The sequence below is a fragment of the Myiozetetes cayanensis genome, unplaced genomic scaffold (assembly GCF_022539395.1).
Source record: "Myiozetetes cayanensis isolate MyiCay16 unplaced genomic scaffold, myiCay2020 scf9, whole genome shotgun sequence".
Lineage (NCBI taxonomy): Eukaryota > Metazoa > Chordata > Aves > Passeriformes > Tyrannidae > Myiozetetes > Myiozetetes cayanensis.
The window spans coordinates 12,328,402-12,351,188 of NW_026088185.1; the positions used below are offsets into that span (position 1 = coordinate 12,328,402).

The window sequence follows — 22,787 nt, forward strand, 5'->3', positions numbered from 1 at the left end:
AGCCTTCCGAGCCCATCACATTTTGTGTGCTTCATGATTTGGTAATTTTAATGGATATCAACCCATCACTCTTACTATATGTGTGGAATTCATTTGATCTTACCTGCACACAATAAATGCGTTTGGCACTGAATAGGGAAGGGGAAAAAAACTGTATTAGATACTCAGTGTGATCCTGTCAGCTGAGAATAACTCACAGGTTATAGAAGTGACAAACTCAGCCACTAAGACAGGCATATCAGAATTGACTCTTGTAGGGCCAGCTTGACTCTAATGGGTTTCATGCTCAGAGCTATGTGAAAAGCATTATGCTACTTGTAGGTGCTATTCTAGTCTTCCCAGTAATCTGACTTCCATGGAGCATGAACTACTAATGCAGCACTGGATAAAGTCAGAGCCAGCTTGGTGCAGGGCCAACTAAAAAGCCATTCTGGAAACTGAAGGATGGGGAAGTGGGTGTGTGTGCCCCCCTGGCTCTGTGAGGGACCAGCTAGAGCCTGACAAGGTCAGAGTTGAGTTGGGGTTAATATACTATGCCTTGCCTGGCCAAAACTGCTTGTGTGTAGTCTTCTTTACCCAGAGGAGATTGAAGTGCTCTTCCTGGCTTCTTCCCGCTCCCGTTAGTCCAAGATGTTACAGCGTCAATTATGCTGGAAGACAGGGAGTTGATAGAGCCTTAAAGCACAGAGCAAAGTCGTTGTGTACTGGAGTCTGCAAGTGCCTTGATCTGTATGTTGTGGCCTGACATCTATGGGTTTGTGTCCAGAGGATACAGTTGGCTCTCAGTGGTGCAGTGTGGTCAGTTGCAAGAGCCAAAGATTTATTCTCTGCCATATAAAAATTATTGTATTAGAGTTAAATGAACAAGCCAAAGCCCTTAATAGCCTAAACCTCAGAGAATGTTAGCAAGCTTATTACCTTTTCATAGCTTTATTCACCTTTTCTATTTTTTTCTTGTTTGTACAATGAAAACAAACTATCCAGTTTTACCTCCTCACATCAGCACAAGCACAAGATGACAATATTTAAGTTCTGAACAATATAAGGGAAGCATTCACATTGAGCAAAACACTGTTTTTATTGGCATAAGAGGGAAAAGAATTCCCTTGTGTTTGTTTTGTCTGTTTATTGTTTTTTCTCCTGTCATACTAAAAGTGCTGTTGTAACTGATACCAGTCTTGTTCAAACAAAATATATAACAAGTGCTTAACTTTAATCATGGAAACAGTGCTTGTTGACTTTAAGGGAAGCTTTATTGAGCCTTCATTGTATAATTTTATTTTTAGAAATGCATCTCTCAATATTAATTTACAGTATTCCAGTGTGTTCTAATAAGGACTCCACAAATTGCTGGCTTTCAGCTTGCCTCATCTAGCTTATTTATTACTTACAACATAATACAATAAAGAAATTATTTAGACAGTAATAAGTAGCAGTACTTTTCAGACTTTTCTGATTTGTGAATCCTTATGAGTGTGGATCCCTCAAGAGGCTGTATATATGGAGATCATTAAAGAGCATAAATGAATTTGATTTCTCATTTTTACCTTTTAAGGACTTTTTAGAAGCTGCTCACACGTTGCTTCTTTAGAGATGGGCCAACAGGTTGAAAGTCACTTAGCTGAAGTGTTAAATCTTTTGTGAGGTTTGGTTTGGGTTTTTCTGCCATTTTTTTTTCTCCATAAATACCAGGAATAAATTAATTTTAACCTATTTGTTCCACAAAACTTACTTTTCTCAGGTTTATAGTGATCAGATTTTAAAGAATACCTTCATGGCTATTTCCTTATTCATAAATACTTGGATGTAGACATCACTTTTTCCTTATATCTTTGTTTCCATCAATAAGCTGCAGGTTATAGATGGGATTCTGCAAGGGCAGAATTCTGATTGCTGGTGGCATTCTACAGAGGCAGGAGTGCCTGCCTGTGGGAAACAGGAAAAGAATCAGATCATGATTCCTACACTTCTATCACCTGCTTGTTTTAATCAGACAAAGGTTAATTTTTTACTTTTTATTATGTTATCTATGGACATAAATTGTGATTTTTTTTTTTAAACTTTCATGACAAATTCTCAAAAACTTTTCTTAATAATGTGGCTTTGAAAGTTTTTCATATTAGACCTTAAAATCCATGTTTGTGGATTGGATGTATACATATTCTTGGCATTGTGTAAATATTTTCTAACAGCAGAGAATTTCTTTTTATAACTAGATTTTTATTTGCAAATAGTGACCCTTTGCAGCAGATATTTAGTGAGATTGTCCCTATAAGAAACTGCTCTCCCTACTACGGTGGAATTTATAATAATAATGTGTGCATTAATGAAAATGTTAACTATTTCCACTGAGCAAACAGGCAAATGAAAGGAAGTAGTCTTCAATGTAATTTTTCTTGGGAGCTTTTGAAATGATCAGTTAATGGGTTAAGTTCTTAATGTTTTATGTATCGGACAGTCCATTTGTTTTGTTCACTTTGTATTGTGAGTATTCACCCTATTAGAGAGTTAAGATTTTGAATGATTGTGTGTGAATCTCCTGTGAATAATGAATGAAGACTTTTATATCTTAAAATTAGAAATTGTCACTTGTATAACCTTTTGTTTTCTGTTACATGTTGGGAGCACCACAGTTACATGTATTATTGGACGCAGTTCTCTACACTTCTTATAAAACCTCTTGTGTTTCGATTTATATTTGTGTGGGTTTCCCTTAAGTGATGTCTTTTCTTCATATTTTACTTATAGGAGTTTAGTTAATAATTGACTGCTTTTATTTTTCAAAGGTACTGCAACAGCCACCTGCAGGTACTTGGCTTTATACCGAAAAAGGAGAGGAAGAAAAAGAATGATCCCATAGAGGAGGTGAAGGTCAGGCATCAGATGGATGCTATGGCCTTCAGTCTGACAGTGCCCACCCTGGCCTTGAAGATGCCCAATGGACTGGATGGGATGTCCCTCTCCCCTCCAGGGGCAAGGCTTCCTCTCCACTACCTGGAGGCAGAATTAGAAGACCCCTTTGCTTTCAACGAGGAGGATGATGACCTAAAGAAAGGGGCAACAGTGAGGAAAAAGTTGCAGAGCAAGTTGGCTCAAAACCGGCAGCGCCAGAGAGAGACAGAGATTTTAAAAGTTCGCCAAGAGCACTTTAGCCCCATTCCTGCACCTTTGCAGCAGCAGCCTCTGCAGCAGCAGCACTCCCATCTGCCACCTTCATCAGCTTCGTTAAAGCCGACAGGGCTAACGCAGGGCATCGTCTGCAAGTCACCTCAACCTCTGAACACCAGCCTACCAATGCAGGGAGTGGCACCCACCACACACACTATAGCACAAGCCCGGCAGTTGTCTAACAAGAGACCTCTGCCTCTCCTGCCACCCGCCAGGGCTCCTGTCACGGACCCACCAAGGACTGATCGGGTCCTCATGAAAGCCACAGCCTTCTCTCCGCACTCGTCCTGCATGAGCCGGCTACAGAGACTGGTGAAACTGTGCACTCGAAAACAGCAGCTGGACACCGATCTGTTTCCTCATTTAGGTGAGCAGATAATACATGCACTGCAGCCTTATTTTTTAACCTAAAATCAAAAAAGGGGAAGGTCTTCTAGCACTGTCCTGCATTTGTGTGCGGTCCTTACAGAATAACCTTGAGCTAGGTAATCTATTGACGTTTTCTTTAGCACTGTTCCCTATGAAGGGAATGCCTGCATCCATCATAAATGGTTTATGGCATTTTGGTTGGTTTTTATTCTTAATGTTCTGTTAGCCATTTGAGAAGTGAAACTGAGATGTAGAAAACATTGCTTGGATGATAGAGACATCATATAGAAGATTTGCAACTCAAGTAGTAAAGGTGACACTAACTGTACCAACATGAGTGGACAAAGTTAGATTAAATATTAGATGTCTGACAAGTGCACATTACAAAATGAATGCAAGTAAAAGTTTGGAGATTCGGCCCGTCGTTCTCTGCAGATCCAAATTTCCAGCTGACTTGACTGGAAAATTATAGCACAAGAGAATTTTTCTTGACTGGGCCTATTAGTTTATAGAAAGTGGACGAACAAAAGAAAGACCACTGCAGGAGAGCATCAGCGTTACGGAAGGTAATTGGAGGGTGGAGTCTTGTCCACATATCGGTCCAGGAATAGTCTTACCCTTAATTATTATCAAGAAACCATAATTCAGTAGCTGCTTGTGAAAGTGTAACCAACTTGCTGGTATGGTAGTGGTGCTCTATAAGGCTTTGAAAAGTCAACTGACTTTGTGATTTATTTGTCTGAGAGTGAATACAGACCTAGGCACACCTATCTGCCCTTTTTGTCTTCCTCACCCACCAAAATTACTTTTTGGCTTAGTTTTAGATTTTACTTTTCTAACAAGTAAAATACTAAAAGGGAAATGGAAATGCGAGTCAGTGTGTGATATTAGAGCAGGAACAGTATTTACAGTTTTCTTAAAAAAGAGACTTCAAATAAATCTAGACATTCTTCATATAGTGTCTTATTTAATTGGAAACATCTGTAATTTTTGCTATTTCAATTAACCTTTCCTTAATTTGCTGTTAAGATCTGCCCTTTGGCACTCATGGGATAGCTTGACTATTTGTTCAGAAGATAATTAGCATACCATAGCATGTCTCCAAAGGATGTTGTTCTTCAGAAAACAGCTTTGATGGTCCTATATATAATGCAGGTCTTTAGAGGAATGGCAACTCCAGAGGCTTTTCTGAGTGTTACAGACCCCAATAGCTTAGAAAGTGACCTGTGTTTGAAAGACTGTAGAAAGATGTTTTCTGTATTTAATGTTTTACATTCTCAAGTAGTGAAGAGAATACATTTTACTAAAAAAGAGACATAGTAAAAAAACCAGTTAGATTATACATGTACAGTTATGCAGATGCATAACTATCTGTGTATGCATTTAGAACAGTTTATATTTGGCAAAGTAAAAGAATTCACATGTAAGTTACGTGAGAGTGAAAAATATATTTGTTTTTTTATTCATTATATGTCTTAATATTTAAGACTAGTTATGTCACTTTAGAGAATGTCAGGATTTCTTTTTTATGATAGAGTAGCACTAGAGATGACAGCATAGAATCTTTAAAAAGATTAAGCCAGTTTTATGTGTACCTACACCAGAGCTGTGTAATTGGGTATTAATGTAACTGCAGTCTTTGGTGTCAGTATAGCTGAATCTGGATTAGATTTTATTCCTTCATTTCTGCAGTGCCCATTAGAAGCAAAACAACACAACTTCTGATTTTGTTTTTAGACATTGGGTAAATAATTTGTTACACAGTTGTCAGTTGTGGACATCTTAATCGAATGATGATTAAGTTGTTTTTTCATTCCTTTATGAAAGGGGCAAGAGGAAAAAGAACCACTTACCTTGAAAGTATAATTCTGACATTTCATTAAATGTCTCAATATATCCTAATTTTGTTCAAATGCACGTCTTAATAAAAGCATGCCCAAGTTCCTGAAAAATTTGGTTTCTGAAATTTGTGGTTCATGTTAAAGTGTTGCTTCTGTATGATGAAGATGTTCCTAATGATGGTATTCCTAGCACAGGTGTGTGTGTCTCTAATTGTGTAAGTAGATCTCCAAGTACTGATGCATTTCCCAAATTCAAAGCATCTGACTTCAGAATCATCTCAGATGTAGTTGTTTAGTTTATTTTCAACAAAAATAAAATGCTCCTTAACTCTTATCCCAACTGCTGCTCCATTTTCAAGGAGCACAGAAGAAAGCGAAAAAGAAAAAATGCTGGCTTGCAAAGGCAGCAATGGGATTTTATTCCAACTGCTGCAAGAAAGTGGCAAGAATTTCACTGGGTGTGGGAGAGAGGGTAGGAAAAACTGTGAAAGATGAAGTTCCAGACAAAATGTTCTGCCTGAGAACTTACTGGCCTCTCTCTGGTTGTCATATTCAACAGTTGTCTGTGGATTGACTAACTGAGGCTGCTGGGTCACACAATAAGTTGGTCATACTGCATCATCATTAAATGAAAACGTGCTGCTTGGTAAAAGTGCAGGAGTGTTTGTGTCTCTCCCTTTAGCTCTCTCTTCGTGCTAATATGTGCATTTGGCCGGCAGTGACAGGAACTGAGCAGAGGAACACTCTGTGTAGCTGTGTATCTATCTCTGTCCATGATGCTGTGTCTTGTGATTTTCATATTCTTCTCTGTGTTATGGTACAGTGAAGGGGTCAGAATATAAACAGAAATGCTGGCCTATTTAGATCATATAGTATTAAAATTTACCAGGTAGTCAGTTCTTTGTGACAGGGACTTCTCCCTTACCTTGTCTCTAATGTTCCCATGTGCTTATGTGGTTATGAAAACTAATATTTTTCTGTGGGTAAAAAAGCTGATGATTTTTCTTCCACTGTTTATGAATAATGAAGCCAGTAAGGATTTAAAAAAAACAAACTCTTGCTTATGACAAAAATCAGTGCATGCTATTTGCACATTGCAATGGAGCCACTACTGTAACTTTTCCTGTGTAACTGAGAATATTATATAACTTAATCAAACATAATTATGTTTGTAACTATACTACACATTCACCTCTTGTGCCACAGGTTGCTCAGAGGCTTATATGAGGTGGATACTCTTTTCATCCAGCTTTTATGTTTTCAATTCCCTTAGGGCTGGATTGGTCTGAAGACAGTGGAGAAGAGTTGGAGGATTCAGAGCAAACCTCCCCTTACCAGGTTGCATGGTCCATCCGAGAAAGCCTCGGCTATGAGAGACCTGAGTGAGTATCATTCTTTAGTATTCATGCTGGCCTTGATGGAATAAATCATGTAAATGTGAGTTTCACTTCAAGTGGAGTCAGTGGAACCTAAGCACTTGTTCAAGTGCTTTGCTGAAACAAAGGATTGTTTGAACTCATTTGTTTGTAAGAGCTATGAAACAGCTTGTTGCCTTCTGTCCCAGTTTTCAGCTAACTTAGAGACCTTTGTGCAGTCTGCTATCAGAAGGATGCATCAGGAAAGGATTTAAGCTTGTTTGTCTAAATTTAATTGAGTTTAGTGGGATTTATCAATGAACTTGTGTGCCTTGCTGAGTGGAGGTCTTGAATTATAACCAAATGGAGTTGGTATGGTTTCTTGCCTTTCCTGCTGTTTGTTAATAACTTTGTTAGTAAACTTGCTACATTTCACTCATTAATCCTTATAGTATTTATGCAGTCTGTTGTTTTAATGTATTTTTTAAATGCCATGGTAGTTCTTTTCTTAATTAATTGTTAAATAGGCCTCTGTCAATACTTGTGAGCATTGAAAGGAAGTGATGTGATCAAAGGGATAAGCAGAGCAGGTATTAGCTGCTGGTGCAGAAAGGCTTATGATGTTCTCTATGTACTGCTAAACCATGAATCTGAACTTACAGCAGGATATGATAATATATATCTATTAATGTAAATTTTAGGGTGCAAAGTTAAAACAAAGCATCCTGAGCATAGTATTGTAACAAAGAGTGTTTTTACCAAAGAAATTGGAGTCTCAGTAGAATTTGATTGTAATTTCTATAACATGATTCTCATCCGCTATGCAACTGGACTTTCTGATATTACAACTTTCTCCCATTTGTTTAATTTTTAAATATAACACTTAGAATAATGGTGTTAATGAAATATTATTTTGTTGTTACATGGAAATTCTGAAACTGTAGTAGAAATCTTGCCTTCTCTAAAGATTGTCCTCAAAGTGAACAACAAAGCTGTATCTCTGTCATCAGGACACACCTCAGGATGCTAAATACTAAGAGTCTTCAGTGAATCAAAGCTACTAAACAGTGTGTGGGTTTTTCTTTTATAAAATAAAAAGGTTGTGGCTTTTTTTGTTATGAATGGCCATCGTTTTTTAGGGCATCAGCAGTCAGAGAGTGAGCTTTCACAAACAGTTTTAGCTTAAAAGACACCTTTTAAGTAAACTGTTTTGGGAAAACATGAACAGACTTCAGAATTTTAAATCATACGTATTTTTTCACAGCAGATATATCTATTAAATAACTTCCCTTGCACTCATCTCTCTCTGACATTTGATTTGATTCTTCCATATACCCCTATTTTTTTGTCAGCTTATAAAGGTCATTCTCTGTGTGTTTTGTCTTCTATTTGTCTTAACTTCCTTTGGATTCTTCCTAATTTTTTCACATACTGGGAGAAAAATAGTACCTTGTCTTGACATTTTCTGTTCCATTCTAGCATTTTGTGCACCTCAGTTAAATGCTGTCTTAACTAATCATGATGGATAAAATTTTGTATGCTACTGGCTGCTTTTGTACTTCCATCAGTCTACCCAGTATTAGCTCTTCAACAACTTTACTGATTTTGATTATAGATAAACATTCACTTGATGTAAGCCTTCCAAAACTTTACTTCCTATTCTGCAAGCTTCTGTAAAGGTTTTTATTACTTGAAATGTTTCATTTTGACACTTCTGCAATGTGACCTGTCTGCTGCTGAAGGTGGTGAATTAGTTCAAACTATGTCTGGGGAGATTTGATTTGTCAAAATAACTCTGTCATGCTAATCTGGCAGTGCAGACTCGTGGCTTCTAACTTAGTCAGCCAGTGACTTGTTACAGCTCTGAATTTTGGAGCCTTATTTCACCAGAAAACCAATGGAGATTGTTTCTTAAAACTTTTACTTTCTGAAATCACATCCCTTACGTTACAGGATTTACTTGCTGGTTTTTACAGTAAAATGAAAGCCATTTTTTCCTCTGTTCATTTGTGTCTGAGCTTATGGTCCCACCAGCAAACTTCATTCTGTCCTTTTCCATTCAACTTCATGGAAGAGAGTGGAGGGGATGTTTTTCAGAACAGACTATTGAAAGAAATTACAATACATGGAATACATTCCATTACAATAAATGGAAGCACTATATTTTACTTTGTTTCCATTATTAAACTGTTCTTAGCTCAACCCTCAAGATGTTTTTTTTTCCGATTCCCCTCGCCATCCCACTGGTGGGAGCAGGGAGAGTGAGGATGCAGCTGCCTGGTACGTAGCTGCTGGATGGGGTTAAACCACGACAACAGTAATATATTTTTTTTGGTTCACTTGCCTTCTGGCCTTTTAATCTGTAAAATTCATATTGCTGCAATCACCTGTGGAAACGCAGGCCAAATGTTTGCTTTTATTATTCTGTGCTTTAATTTTGAAAAATCGTGTTCCTGTGCTCCTAGGATTCTGGGATGCAGTGCTTTGAGGCAGGCACAAATGTTTGAGTTCAAATAGTAGCACAGGAGTTGGTAGTGAGCACAGTGCAGGCTGGGTGGCTTGCAGACAAGGCTGCTGAGGTGGGAGCAGCCTTATGGGAGAACAGCTCCCCTTATGGGAGCAGCAGTTTGGAGAGAGAGCAGGGAACTGTTCCCTGCTGCAGATTAGTGAAGCTTTCCCCTAGATTATTTGATTTCTGATTTTGGTAGCTTGGAAAGTACTGGAAAACAAATGACTTTATAACAAAGTGGTTTTTCGGTTCGTACACTGAAATATAGATAAAGCAAGCGTTTCAAGTAGCAAGTTTGAAAAAGGAGTGTGAGTCCCTCCTCATACCACCCCACTCAAAGGAGCAAATATCAACACTGTATTGTCAAAGTCAGATTTAACAACTCACATTAGCTAGAATAACTAAAAGTAAGAAGGGAAGGTTATTCAAAACTTCTCTGTAAGGAGGGATTTGAAGTATAGTTGTTGGGGTGTCTCAGAATAGAGAGAATGTTCTCCTTGTTCCCTGGTGGTGCCTGACTGCTCGTGCTACCCTTTTGCTCTTCCTTTCTGCTGCTTCGTGCTGTCTTTGTTTTCTTCATGAATGCTCGGCAATAATTCCCCTGATGTTCACACATGACAATCCGAAAGGGAAGAAGCATTTTGGGCTATCAAATGGCTTGTGTGCGCTTTCAGAAATCTTCTTTAAAATTAAATGCCACATGTTAAGTTGAACTTCAGAAGCTCTATATGCAGCTTAAGACAATGAACTAAATAGAAGTTGGTAAACTTGTTTATGAAAGGACAGTGATAAAAGTACCTTTTGTTTTTAGTACCTGACTACTGAAAGAATAAAAATAGGTTTTACTTTGGTATTTTTAGATTTCTCAGAACATATGACCATTTTGGTTAATCTTACTGGCCTGGAAACAAAATTCTGAATAGGTTTTTAGAAACTATTTGGCTCAAAATAAGCCCTTGCCCAGTGCAGGCATGATTTCTTTCTATGTCTTTGATATATATTCTTCATCTACTTTTTAATAAAGATCTCATAAACTGCAGTTCAAAAATATTTTAGTGTACAGTGACTTTTCCTGACTCTTTCAATGTGAGGAAAGTAAAAAGTCTCAAATATAGAGAAATTTACATTAAAACCCACTCTTTCCACTTTTTTTTCCCCCAAAGGTAAAAGTATTTTCTAATTTTTAACCATATTTAAAATTAAATCAGTATATCTGCAACTGTGTTTAAAAGTCTTAGCCCAGAGCAGTAATGAAATATCTAGAGATGTTAAACCTATCTATAAATATATATGCCATCCATGTATTCCTGTTTTTTATTAATACATTGGAAGAAGGAAAATCTATATTAAACAGCTCACAATTAATTTTTTCTAAAAAGGTAGTTTTTCCCAGTAAACAGTCTTTCCTAAGAGATCTTAAAAGTGTATTTTCTTTTAATTTTCAGTGTAAAAATATTTTAAACATTACATACGTTAAATATTTTTAACAGGTTGTATTAGCTGCTAAGCATGTAATTGTATAGGTTAATTACTTGTAATTTATGCTTCTAGAAAATAAGCTTTAATCTGTTTTAACAGACAAAATACATGGAATGGTTTACTTTACATAAAACTTCATAAAAGCGTGCATTTGTGTCAAGGCAGTGTTTGCTGCTGCAGAGTGTTTGCAGACAGTCGTAGTGGAGATGGTTGCAGTCTCTTAAATTTGGCCTGCATTATAAATAGAGTTAGAGTTTCCAGAAAAGAAAGTAGGTCCTTGTCATATGGCTTTTCAGGGACAGGTCTGCTGTCTGCATTTCTGGCTCGTACTGTATTTAGTAAATATCGTGGCTGGTATTTCACATCTCTCCCATTTCAGCTAGTTCTGGTCTGCTTTGCTATGCACAGGTTTGGGTGTCAGCTCCTTCAGTCTTGCCAAGCTCTGCAGTCTGAACCTTGTGAGCTTTTGATTTGCTTCATTTGCTCAGATTTCTCTACTTTCCCCCACCCTTCCTTTGTGTTACAGATAGGAAAGTTAGCAAAAAGTCTCTCTTTTCTATAGGAAAAACTTAAAGGAAAAACTGAACAAAAGTCTACTTTGTTTAGATTCAGCACATGCACTTTGTTGCTCCGTGAACTAAAAACTCATTCCACAAACTAGAGCTTATCGTGGAGGACTTTTGAGTAACTTCATGGACCTTGTTGTTTTAGCATCCAGTGATGATTTTCTGTTTCATGGCTTTTACTTCATTTAACTGGATGTGTTGACATGGTTTGATGGTCTTGTTGATATGTGCCTGGATGTTCAGAAAGCCAAGATAAATGGGAGAAGGCTTTTCAAAGCAAACAAAGAATTGAATTAATCCTTCATCTGGTCATTGCTTAGCCCTGGTCTGATTTTTCCCTCGCCACCTTTGGAGTTAAATGTGAATTTCTTCTCTACTACTTACTGTAACTCAACTTTAACTCTGCAGCAAGGAGAAATCAGTATCAGCTGTTAGCTGTGTTAGTGTGTAATTTGGTTTAGAAAGGAATACACCACCTGGCAGAGTAAAAGGAATTGGAAAAAGTCAGCAGTTTTGGTACTTGTTAGAATTTGACCGTCTTCTCCAGCATGACCTTTCTTCAATAAATTTCCACTACACAGTTTCCCACCCTTGTCCTCTCCATTAATTGCACTTTGATTTAAGCGTTTGTCTCATTTGCCAAGACATTTACAGTAAATAAAGGTTAACAGTATAGATTTTTTTGAACAGCAGGCTCTAGACATTTAAATGTGTCAGACTTGATGATAAATTGATGTAATCTCTAATAATGACATACTAAGAAGGGCAAGTACCTTTAGAATTTAAAACGGATCCTGGTCTTACTATATCTCAAGCATTCCTGGCTGATTTCAGCCTTTGGATGTTTGTGTGGCTAGAAGATGGGTGCCAACTTAACAATTCTGTTAAAGTGACAAAAGAGCTTCTGTGGAAAAAAAGAAGTAACTTAAAGCCCATTTGTTTTTATTTTCCTTCCTTCAGGTCCGATGATGACAATGCAGATGACAGGAGTTCCAGGGTGACCAGACTTTGCACTTACTTCCAGCAGAAATACAAGCACCTCTGCCGCCTGGAGCGGGCAGAATCCCGTCAGAAGAAATGCCGGCATACGCTCCGGAAAGCCTTGCTGCAGGCGGCCAGCAGAGAGCCGGAGCGTGCTGGGCAGCTCATACAAGAGCTCCGAAGAGCTACGTGTGCTTGTACCAGGTTAGACCTTCCCCTGTGATTGCAGGAACATGGGGTTGGGACAGGGTGGAGGTGGGCTGAGTATCCAGCAGCTGAAATGCTGAACTCTGAAACAGATAGTCATGCACAAGGCAGAAAAACCATGACACGTGAGTGCCTGTCAGTGGAGTAAAATAAACATGGCATACAGAGTTTTCCATGAAGACAGGCCTTCTCCAGCTTTATGTGTTACATATGGATTGTTTGTCCAGCAGTATCTGGGCCTAATTTCTTAAATGTCACAAAAGAAATTAGTGGCCTGCTAAAATTTATTCTTACTAATTAATCTATGTATTTTGGCTTCCTTCAAATACCTGGTACTTTACTGTGCCCAGTTCTTTAGAAGGTGTGCAGTGTGGTCTGTAGTTCACCGCTTCAATTCAGATTTTGTTTTGCAGACAGCTTTTTTTGAAAAGTCTGTACCTCCTCTTAATTATCTTCCCAGCAAATCAAATTTAAGCTCATGCTTTTTGTTAGATTTAACTCAATCTAACATTAAATGAAAGTTGGCAACAAAATAAATATCTTCTAACAACTCTGAAGGTTACCTTCTGTGGGAATTCTTTCTAGATAATGTCAACATCCCTCCACCTCTCAGCATATGGAGAGTTGGTTGATTCATATTTGTGCAGGAACAGACTAAGTCTGAACCCTGGTGTTATGTCTGGGGTATCAGCAGCATCCTTTTGCTGTTGCAGTTCGGCTTTACAGGATGTGTGACTGTGGGGTGTAGTGGGTAAAATATGAGATGCAGGCTGGAGCAAGTTACTGAGAGTGTATTTTGGTTAATGGGATGCTTTTGTTCCTGGACAGTGGGCTGTGGTTCATGACAGTTGGAGAGTTTATTACTGGGGAGGTGGAGTGGTGCTGAAGAGCTGCTCAGAGGTGTAATGTAGAAGTCCATTACTAGTTTACAAAGTTGTGGAAGTTTTTCCAAACTTAAACTACAGCAAGACTTTGCCAGAGCTCACAAGCTCTTGTTGGTTTTTCCCCCATTATTTTTGCCTTTTATTATGCAAAAAAAAAAGATTGTTGTTTTGGGTAGACCAGGTGTGCCTGTCATCACTGCTCTGGTTAATTTAAGTAACCACAGAGTCTTTTCAGTTACGAAATTTTTCTCAGGAATAATACTGCTAACTAAAACTTTGCTCAGTCAAAGTGCAGTTGATGACAGAACTGGCCGAAGGAAAACAGTCAGGCTACAGACAGCTTTTTGTCAACCTAGAAAACAACGTGTACAGAGGTGAAAGCCAGCCCTGGAATCTCCAGCTTTCCACTGAAGGTGACACATGCCTCGAGTGCAGGCTAACACCGAGCGAGCTGCGTAATGCTTGCGGTGCTCGTCCACTCTGCTGCCTGGTCGCCTGCTTGCAGCTCAGGCTCAAATCATAGAGGCTGTGCTGAGGGAGTGCCCAGCTCTGGGCACCTGCTGGTGGATTGGGCTGTAGCACGTTGATGAAGGAGAGCTTTTATCCATGTTGAGCACGCTCAGGCTCTGCCACTCCAGAGCTCAGTCTAAGTTTGTCTGAGCACATGCTTGCATGTAAGCTCTGGGGATGCTCGGCATGTTTTGATTTATGAACAGGCTTGCAAGCGCACTTGACTGCCTGTGTAGGCATACCCAATGCATTGTACTCTAAAGATTGACCTCATTATGAGAGTCACCTGTGTTGACACTCAACTACTGCTGCCCTTGGCTCTGTTGCAGGGTGTTGTAATATTTACATGGTAGCAGCACACAGCACCTCTCATTACAATTAAGGCCAGAAGTAAATCAGAAATAAACCAGAATCCTGTTACTGCAGTCACACCTTCACCTGTCATTGACATCTATTCCGTGTCCCTGTGTAGAGACTGGTAGTAGCGTGCACCCCATCTGGATCATGACACACACACGTGTGTTATAATTTTTCATCCTACTGTGCCACGTTCAGTTCAATAATTGTGTTAAGTAACCACCCAAGACCAGGGCTTTGTCTCTAAACTCTTTTATGTTTTCTTTGCAGCACAAGCCAAGTGAGGCAGAGAGATGCAGAACCAACAACCTGTAGTGGGACTTCGAAGGGAGAGCAGTGCACTAACAAGGCCCTTCCATTCACCAGGCACTGTTTTCAGCGTATCCTCTTAAATCTTCTGGATTCAGGCGTGGAAGTTCTGTTTTAGGGCGCTTTTTGTTTGTTTGTTTGTTAGACTTTTGCATTGACAGATAAGTTTTCACAAAGAAATACCTATTTGTTAGGGTGTCACTAATTACTTTGCTTTTAACTTGGTCTGGGTGATTTGGGTCTGTAGGCAGTGAAGTTAAGTAGTTTGCCACTGGTATCTCTTATAGTAACATCATTTTACTCTGTAAGCTGTGTTTGGTAGATGCAAGAAACTTGTACAAAAATGATCATCTTTCACGATGGGTTGGTACAAACCACGTGGCTTTCAGCTTCTTGGTTTTCATGCAGTTCTTGGTAGGTTCCAATAGGGTGTCTTCCTATGACAGTGTTATTGGAACAGAGTTTTATACATAGTATAAAAAGATGGCTTACACTGACTGGAAAGATGGAAAGATACTTTGCATTGTTCAAAGCAGCAGAATAGAAGGGGTCACAGAACCTCACAAGGGGTCACAGTACCTCATAGTCTAGATGAGGAAGGATTCCCAGTGGTTGGAATTTCAAGCAAAGCTTGAAAAGGATGTTAAGAGTCTATGGATAAAGATCACAGAAAGAAGAAAGCACATTATAAGTGAGGTTTGGTTCTGAAGACTATAAACAGGCAGACTTATGACCTGTAATACTTAAAAATTCTTCAGACTTTGTCTTTTTTGTTTTATCTGAAGAATTATTGGTGCTTTTTTTGGAGTGACTTCTTTTGTTGAAGCTTTTGGTTTTGGTATTTTAAGTGACTAGTGCTGATCTGTTCCAGTTACTATCAGACTGCAGTACCTTTTCAGTCTTTTTGGTTTGCCGATGCCTTGTTTATCTTGGTTGACTTTTTTCAGGCCCCTTAAAAGTGGTCAGCAGAGCAGTTCAAAATCTCTGTATGAGAGAGCACCATGGTGTGCAGTTGTCTTTGGGATTTGCCTCATGATTCGAATGGTTTGATTTTTTTGTTTAAGTCATCTTGCTTATTGATGTGTGTAAAGCAGAGAAGTCAAGGGTAGTGATTTTGAATTTATGCCATTTTTTTCTCTCTGCATTTTCTTCTCAGTGAATACGCTCTTGGTTCTGACCCATCTGTCCAAGTCTGTTATCTGGACTGTTCTGCAAGTTTTTTTCTTTGTCCTTTTTTTTTTTTGTGTTTGTGTTTTAACATTTTAAGAACATATATAGTGATGTTGAAGTCTGAGAATTGTTCAAGATGGAAGGAGTGCTTCTAATGTTGTTTGAAAAAAACACAATGAGCTATCTGTTTGATTTGCTGTAAGTCTAGAAACATTTTCACTCCTGCAAGGGGTTTTTCTGAAGAAAATCTCAGCAAGCTTACGTTTGGATTTATTTGACCTTTCTGTCTGATTGCACATCTTTTTTTCAGAGGAGCAGGAAGGATCTTGAAACTTCTTTTTCTGTGCTCTAAAGATAAATGCCAAGAATGTACCTTAAAAGATTGAATTAAGAAATACTCTTTCTTTAATGTTTCAGTATGGATTGTCATTAGTCTGTAAGGAAATAGTCCTGTTGACTACACTGTTCCAACTGCTACTATTGATCTATTGATTAAGACTCCAGGAAAAGGCTTCTTTTTGCTAAGAACTCATTAGTGAAATGGCTGCTTTTATAAAACTATCTCAGTATATAATAAAATCATTAGGGATTCTGCATGAATGCAGCTTTTTCACTTTAAAAGTTGGGTTTGAGCCTTACCTAGCTTTGAACTTGAATAGCAAAGTTAAGGTACTCATTAAAAATAGCATCTATGGACAGATAGAGTTGAAGGCTCTAATCTTTACCAGATTGATAAATCAAAGGGCGTTCCTCCATCACTGTCTTGTGTTATTCCTGATGCAGAAATGCACAGATATCTTATTGAACCGTTCTCAGCAGCTCTTCTCAAGTTGCACAGCCAAGTTTGCAGATGGTCAACAGTGCTCTGTGCCAGTTTTTGACATTACACATCAGACACCTCTGTGCGAAGAACATGCCAAAAAAATGGTAAGTACAAAGGCAAAACTGTATTTATTTGTATATTGGGATGATCAGGAGTTTTAACCCCAGTCTTCCTATGCACTCTTCCTTGACAACTAGCAAGTTTATGAACTTCAGAGCTCATATCCTATTATCTCTCTTAAGAGGGTATAATATGCCAAACATTCCCAGTTAGTATAAAGTATATTGTAAAAATCTTTTCCATAGTTTTGAGGATATAATAAAGTGTAGATGAGAATATCCTTCACTGGAAAAAAATTGAATTCCTCTCTTGAACTGAGAAATGGAAGATCATTGTGAGATCCTGTGGTCATTTTATTCAGGCTCACTCCTGGTCCTTGGATCTGAATATAGTGTGAAGGTGGTATTAAGAAGCCTGCAGCTTAAGCAGTCTCAGTATATGGGGCCCAAAATATTTTCTTGAGGAAATGTAGATAGCAATTACAAGCACGCAAGTAATGGTTTTGCTACTTTATTTACCTTTCAGTAAGTATTAGAATTTATCTTTAACCTCCTTCAGGGATCCATGGATCCCAGAGGGAAAGCAGTGGCTTAACCTCAAGTTGAGAGAATACAGAAATTAAGTTGATGTCCTCTGCTCTCCTTTTATGCCTCCTATCTTCCAGAGAAAAACCTTAAGGATAATTCACAAACCTGCTTCTGTCTTACCCCTCCTTCAAGGTGTCTTGTCTCACTTCAATTAGGTGTAAAACTGCCTTTTTTTTGTTTGTTTGTTTGTCGGGGTTTTTTTCCTTATGTTGTTGGGTTATTCTGGGGATTTTGTTATTGCTTTTGTCCAACCTCTCCAATAGTTGTGAATTATGGAGGTTTTTTTATTAAAATGTGAGAGAGTTTGTGCTACACAGACTTGTAGCCGTCTTCAGTGTCTCAGGGATTACTTCTGTAGCAAATTCAATCCTCTGCCATTCCCAGTATGATGGCAACTGAAGACTGATGATGGTTTGATTTATTTTTCAACTGGTCAGTGATTTCTGTTCAGAAGCAACAAGGCCATAGTTGTTTACCCACATCCTTACCCGAGTCCAACAGTATTAAATCCGTATTTTCAGTGCTGTCCCTCTGATATGGCAGCGGACACTTGACGATCCTGGCTTCAGCTGCTGCAGACTATTTGCATTTAACACCATCTCATGATAGTGTTTGGTCTTTTCTTTAATACTTAGAAGAGCGCTGCTAAGGCTTACAGTTTTGCACTAGTTTAGTTAGGTTTTGCTATGATAATTTTTAAAGTGGTACTGCATGTATGATAAATCTCCTGTTTAGCATACCTCATAGTTTGGTCTATGTTATTTTTGCCATTGGGATCAATGGGGAAGGAAGCAGATCAAGTTTTATAGCCATGCCTGGGTGTAAGTTAGCAGTCTCTCTTATATTACATGTGAATGTCTGCAGAATGGCCAGGGTGAAAAAAGCAAGGCAAGTAATAATTGTTCTCAATATGCTCTCATTGCTATTGTTTTGCTCCCAAAGGATAATTTCTTGAGAGGAGACAGCTCCCGTAAAGTTCAGCACCAGCAGCAGAGGAAACCCAGGAAAAAAACGAAGCCACCTGCACTTACCAAAAAACACAAGAAGAAGAGAAGGCGAGGCCCACGCCGGCCCCAGAAACCCATTCCTCCTGCAGTGCCCCAAGGGAACCTCACCATGCCTCCCAGTGTCTCACTGCCAGTAGAGATACCCCACATACGGTCAGTGGTAGCCCTGCCCCAGTTTCCCACTGTGGGTTTGAGTGTTGTTAATGAGCACTGGAGAAAGGTGTGATTTTGCTGTGCTGATCAGCATCTGGAGCAGGGCTAGAAATTGCATCTACAGTGACTGTTGAAAAAAAACTTTAGGTCATTTTGGATTTGAGCAATGATTGGGTTTGATGGATAAAATCTTTTGACCCTGATGTCACATCTTACATATTTAGTGAGTAGGCTCAGCTTCCTAAAAAAACTTCCTAAATGCATTTTTTCCAAGATGATGGGGTAAAAAAATGTGGGGAAACATCTGTTCTAGATGGATATGCATTCATAGTTGTCCTTTGGAGGAACCAGAGTTGAACACCAGGGACTGATGTTACTTTCTGTTCAGGAGCCCCTCCACACCAGAGCTGAGTGCTGATGAGCTGCCTGATGATATCGCCAACGAAATCACAGACATTCCACATGACTTGGAATTGAATCAGGAGGACTTCTCTGATGTCCTGCCGCGGCTGCCCGATGACTTGCAAGATTTTGATTTCTTTGAAGGTACCATTTTATTTTATGCTAGCATGAACACACTCAGTGAACTGAAGAAGTGAGTGTTTCTAAACTGCATTTTGGGGAGTTGCTTCCTTTCTTATTATAAGTTCTAGAGAAGGAAGTGCGCATTTGGTCTATTGTTCGTGAGCTCTGAAGTAAAGCAGACTTTAAGAAGGCTGTGTATAGTTCTCTGCTTGCTCATATAATTGCTACTTTGAAAATCCTAATTGGTTTAGTATTTTAATAATTCATTTTACAGTTTTACTGCCTGTCAGTGTTACAGTTTAATCAAGAGTATTCACAGTAATGGCATCTTTCTGCCATCGAGTGGGGCTGGAATCACAGTCAATATTGGCCTTTGATAAAAAGAGAAGAGAGTGAGAATAAAATTTTCAAATACTGAAACTAGCTTTTGATCAGAACTGTGCCTGAATTTCTGTATTCTAAAGCTCAGAACCTATCACATAAAACAAAGAAACTAGAACAGCCTGGAGTTGGGTACGTGATTTCTTTAGTCATTTTCTATATAACATGACATCAGACTGTGTTTGAGTCGAAATTAACCTAAATTATACTATCTGTGTAAATTTTAGGTCCAGGCTGTAATACTGGTGAGTAGAGAGGGATTTGTGGACCATTTGTGTTATTGCAGCATTGAAGAAAATCTTACTAGACTTAAAGTAAAAATGCTTAAGTAAGTTTAAGAGGCATCTCCCATTGTAGTATGTGGAAAAGGAGGGTGGAGAGGGGGAGTTCCATTGAAGAGGAAGGTATAATTTCTTGGTTTTCTTACCTTGCTTACCTAGTGAAGACTGATGAATAATATTTTCTGTGTACTGCAAGCAGTGCTGGAAGGTTATCATACACTGCAGCTCTGTACTGAACTGTCTATACATCTGCATCCTTAGAGTGCCAGTGCCAGGCTCACCTGAGAGGTGAGTGCTAACTAATGGTGTCCCTGTTTGTGCAGGTAAAAATGGAGATCTCCTTCCAACTACAGAAGAGGCTGAAGAACTGGAACGGGCCCTACAGGCTGTAACTTCTCTTGAGTGCCTGAGTACCATTGGAGTACTTACACAGACAGATGGTGTGCCAGTTCAGGAGCTGTCAGATAGAGCGATAGGGGTGTTCTCTACAGGTGCTGGAGCTCCGGGAATGCAGTCCTTGAGTCGAGAGGTTAACACGGATCTGGGGGAGCTGTTGAATGGGCGTATAGTACATGATAATTTCTCCGGTCTGGAGCTGGACGAGAACTTGCTCCGTTCTGCTACCTTGTCCAACCCACCTACGCCCCTGGCAGGGCAGATCCAGGGGCAGTTCTCAGCCCCAGCCAACGTTGGCCTTACTTCTGCCACTCTGATAAGCCAGAGTGGCCTTGGGGAGAGAGCCTTCCCGGGACAGTTTCATGGACTTCATGATGGCAGCCATGCCTCCCAGAGGCCCCACCCTGCCCAGCTGCTGAGCAAGGCAGATGACCTGATCACCTCACGACAGCAATACAGCAGTGACCATTCACACTCCTCACCCCATGGAAGCCATTATGATAGTGAGCATGTGCCGTCTCCCTACAGTGACCATATCACATCCCCTCACACCACATCCTTCTCTGGTGATAACCTGGCAGCTACCTTCTCAGCAGAGATGCCCATGATGGCACAGCACTTGCTCCCAACTCAGCTGGATGTGCCACTTAGCGGGGTGGTCAACCCCAGAACTCACTGGGGAAATCTTCCTGTCAATCTTGGGGACCCCTCTCCGTTTAGCAACCTTCTTGGTGCAGATGGACACCTCCTGTCCACCTCCCTGTCCACACCACCTACCACCTCGCACTCAGAGACCACACAGCCTGCCTTCGCCACTGTGACCCCCAACAGCTCCAGTGTGCTTCCGGGGTTACCGCAGACCAGTTTTAGTGGCATGGGTCCTGCCTCCGCTGAACTCATGGGCTCCACCTCCCCTAAACAACAGCTCCCTCAGTTCAGCGCAGCCTTTGGGCACCAGCTGAGCTCCCACAGTGGCATTCCCAAGGACCTGCAGCCCAGCCACAGCTCCATAGCTCCTCCCACGGGCTTCGCAGTGACCGGTGCCACCGCTACCAGTACCAATAACGCATCCGCGCCCTTCACCACCTCCAACTGAGCTTGTCTGCCTGGCTCCATGCAGGTAGATGGGGGACCTGTATTTTCTATCTTTTCTTTTTTCCTTTTTCTTTAATTTTTCTGTCCTCTCTTCCTTCCCTGTTTTTTTAAGAGGGGGTTGAGAAGAAAACCCCTGCTTCAGTACTGACCAGGGTTAGCCCTCTGTGAACCTTGCTGTAGCGTTCACATGTGCTTGTTATGCACTGGTGCTCATTTATTGCAGGCAGGTTCACCGTTCCCCAATAATTCCTTAAGGATACAGCACAGTTACTGGATGTAATTGATCTTAGCAGTAAGACCTAGAAATGGGAAGATACCTCAGATCATTGACGCATGTTACTGTTCCCTAGGGTTCGGACCAGTGCTTGCCATCCCATTAGCATCTGGTAGAAAGTTTTCCAGTGGGCAGAAGTCTCTTGATTTATTTATTTTATTTTTAATTTACTTTTTTTCCAAAGGTAGCATCTGGCATGGAAAACTTGGCTGCACACATTGATTTGAGAATGGTGCACTGAAGTCCTAAAATCAAGATCATGGTTCAAGGATGAGTTTGGCAGTTTCTTAAAATAGTCTCTTGACCTCCTCTGTGTGCGTGTGTATGTTTGGGGTGTAGGGAGCAGAATTCCTTTTCTTTTTTTGGTGAAGAAGTGGGAGTTGTCCCCTTCCAGAACTGGTCACTGTTCTTACTGCATGCTGATTTTTTTTTTTTTTTATTATCATGATTTGTAATTCATTGAGTAGCAAAGGGATCAGTTGACTGGTTGCCCATCAGTTTGAAGGCTGATACGAAGTTAGCCCAGAGAAAAAAAAAGAAACAGGATTGATATAGACGATGGATTCGTGAAGATTCCTGTGCAGAAGTTCCCTTCCTTGCTGAATTACTGTGGCCTTGTAGCATTGATGGTTTGCCTTTTCAAGTGTGTCTTTGTCCAGAACTCTTTGCCTGACAGGCTAACAGGTATTTCCCAGCTCAAACTGGAAGAATTTGGTTGGTATTCTGCCCGTCCACACAAGTCTAGGTCAGACCCTTTGCAAGTTTCAAATGGGTGCATTTCTCAAAATATGTCAAGCTAGTGAGACTTTCTTGGATAGTTTCTAATCCCCTGAGAGCCATATAGTTTTTTTGCCATGTGTAGGGTTTGATCCTCTGTTTGGGAAGCTGAATGTATGTAAGGAACCAGCAGGTATCTATCAGCAGTCATGGCTAACCAAAAGAGAAATCACTAAAGCAAAATAGGTAAGAATTCCTTCTGTCTGCAGGATGGTTTTGTTTGTACTGATCACCTGCTAAAGATAGTATTCAGACTCTTTGGTAGTAATTTCAGTTCCTAAAGAAAGGAGTCAGCTAGGTTTTAGATTTTTTTAAATTATTTTTATTTTTTAATTTTACCTTTTTTAAACCAAGAGATAGCAGCAGCAGAAATTCTGAGGTGTTTACTTGCATCTTCTTATCAAGAAGGAAACAAAAGACTTTGCTTGTAACTCTATAGGACTCAAATTTGCTACTGTACTCTGACTATAAAAGTAGCTCTTATTTAATATAACAAGTCTCTACTCTTCTTGATTTGTTTCTGAGAGATGCAGATGAGAGAAAATACAATATTCTTCATTTCAGTCTTTTACTATAGAAGATGGATTTCATTCTACCTTACAGGAAGAAGTCCTACCTACATGTATTGTAGTCTATTTCAGGAAATTAATAGATAACCAAGCACGTGTAATAGGGACGCCTAATAAGTTTTTGGTGCAAAGGATCATTGAAGGAAGTTTAGTT

General features: G+C 39.7%; 1 protein-coding gene across 6 annotated transcripts in view; it reads left to right on the forward strand.

The window, feature by feature from the left end:
- INO80D (INO80 complex subunit D) overlaps window positions 1-22,787 on the forward strand; it is a 45,334-nt gene that overhangs the window by 12,406 nt on the left and 10,141 nt on the right. For 5 of the 6 annotated variants that reach the window (XM_050339614.1, XM_050339612.1, XM_050339610.1 and 2 more), the window contains 8 exons: window positions 2,787-3,535; window positions 6,652-6,760; window positions 12,248-12,472; window positions 14,497-14,606; window positions 16,499-16,632; window positions 18,118-18,335; window positions 18,724-18,881; window positions 19,846-21,038. In XM_050339614.1, the coding sequence (XP_050195571.1) occupies window positions 2,787-3,535; window positions 6,652-6,760; window positions 12,248-12,472; window positions 14,497-14,606; window positions 16,499-16,632; window positions 18,118-18,335; window positions 18,724-18,881; window positions 19,846-21,014 (2,872 nt within the window). In that variant the 3' untranslated portion in view covers window positions 21,015-21,038. Of the gene's footprint in view, window positions 1-2,786; window positions 3,536-6,651; window positions 6,761-12,247; window positions 12,473-14,496; window positions 14,607-16,498; window positions 16,633-18,117; window positions 18,336-18,723; window positions 18,882-19,845; window positions 21,039-21,471; window positions 21,592-22,787 lie in introns of those variants that run through there. The other variant, XM_050339615.1, reaches the window with a different exon arrangement.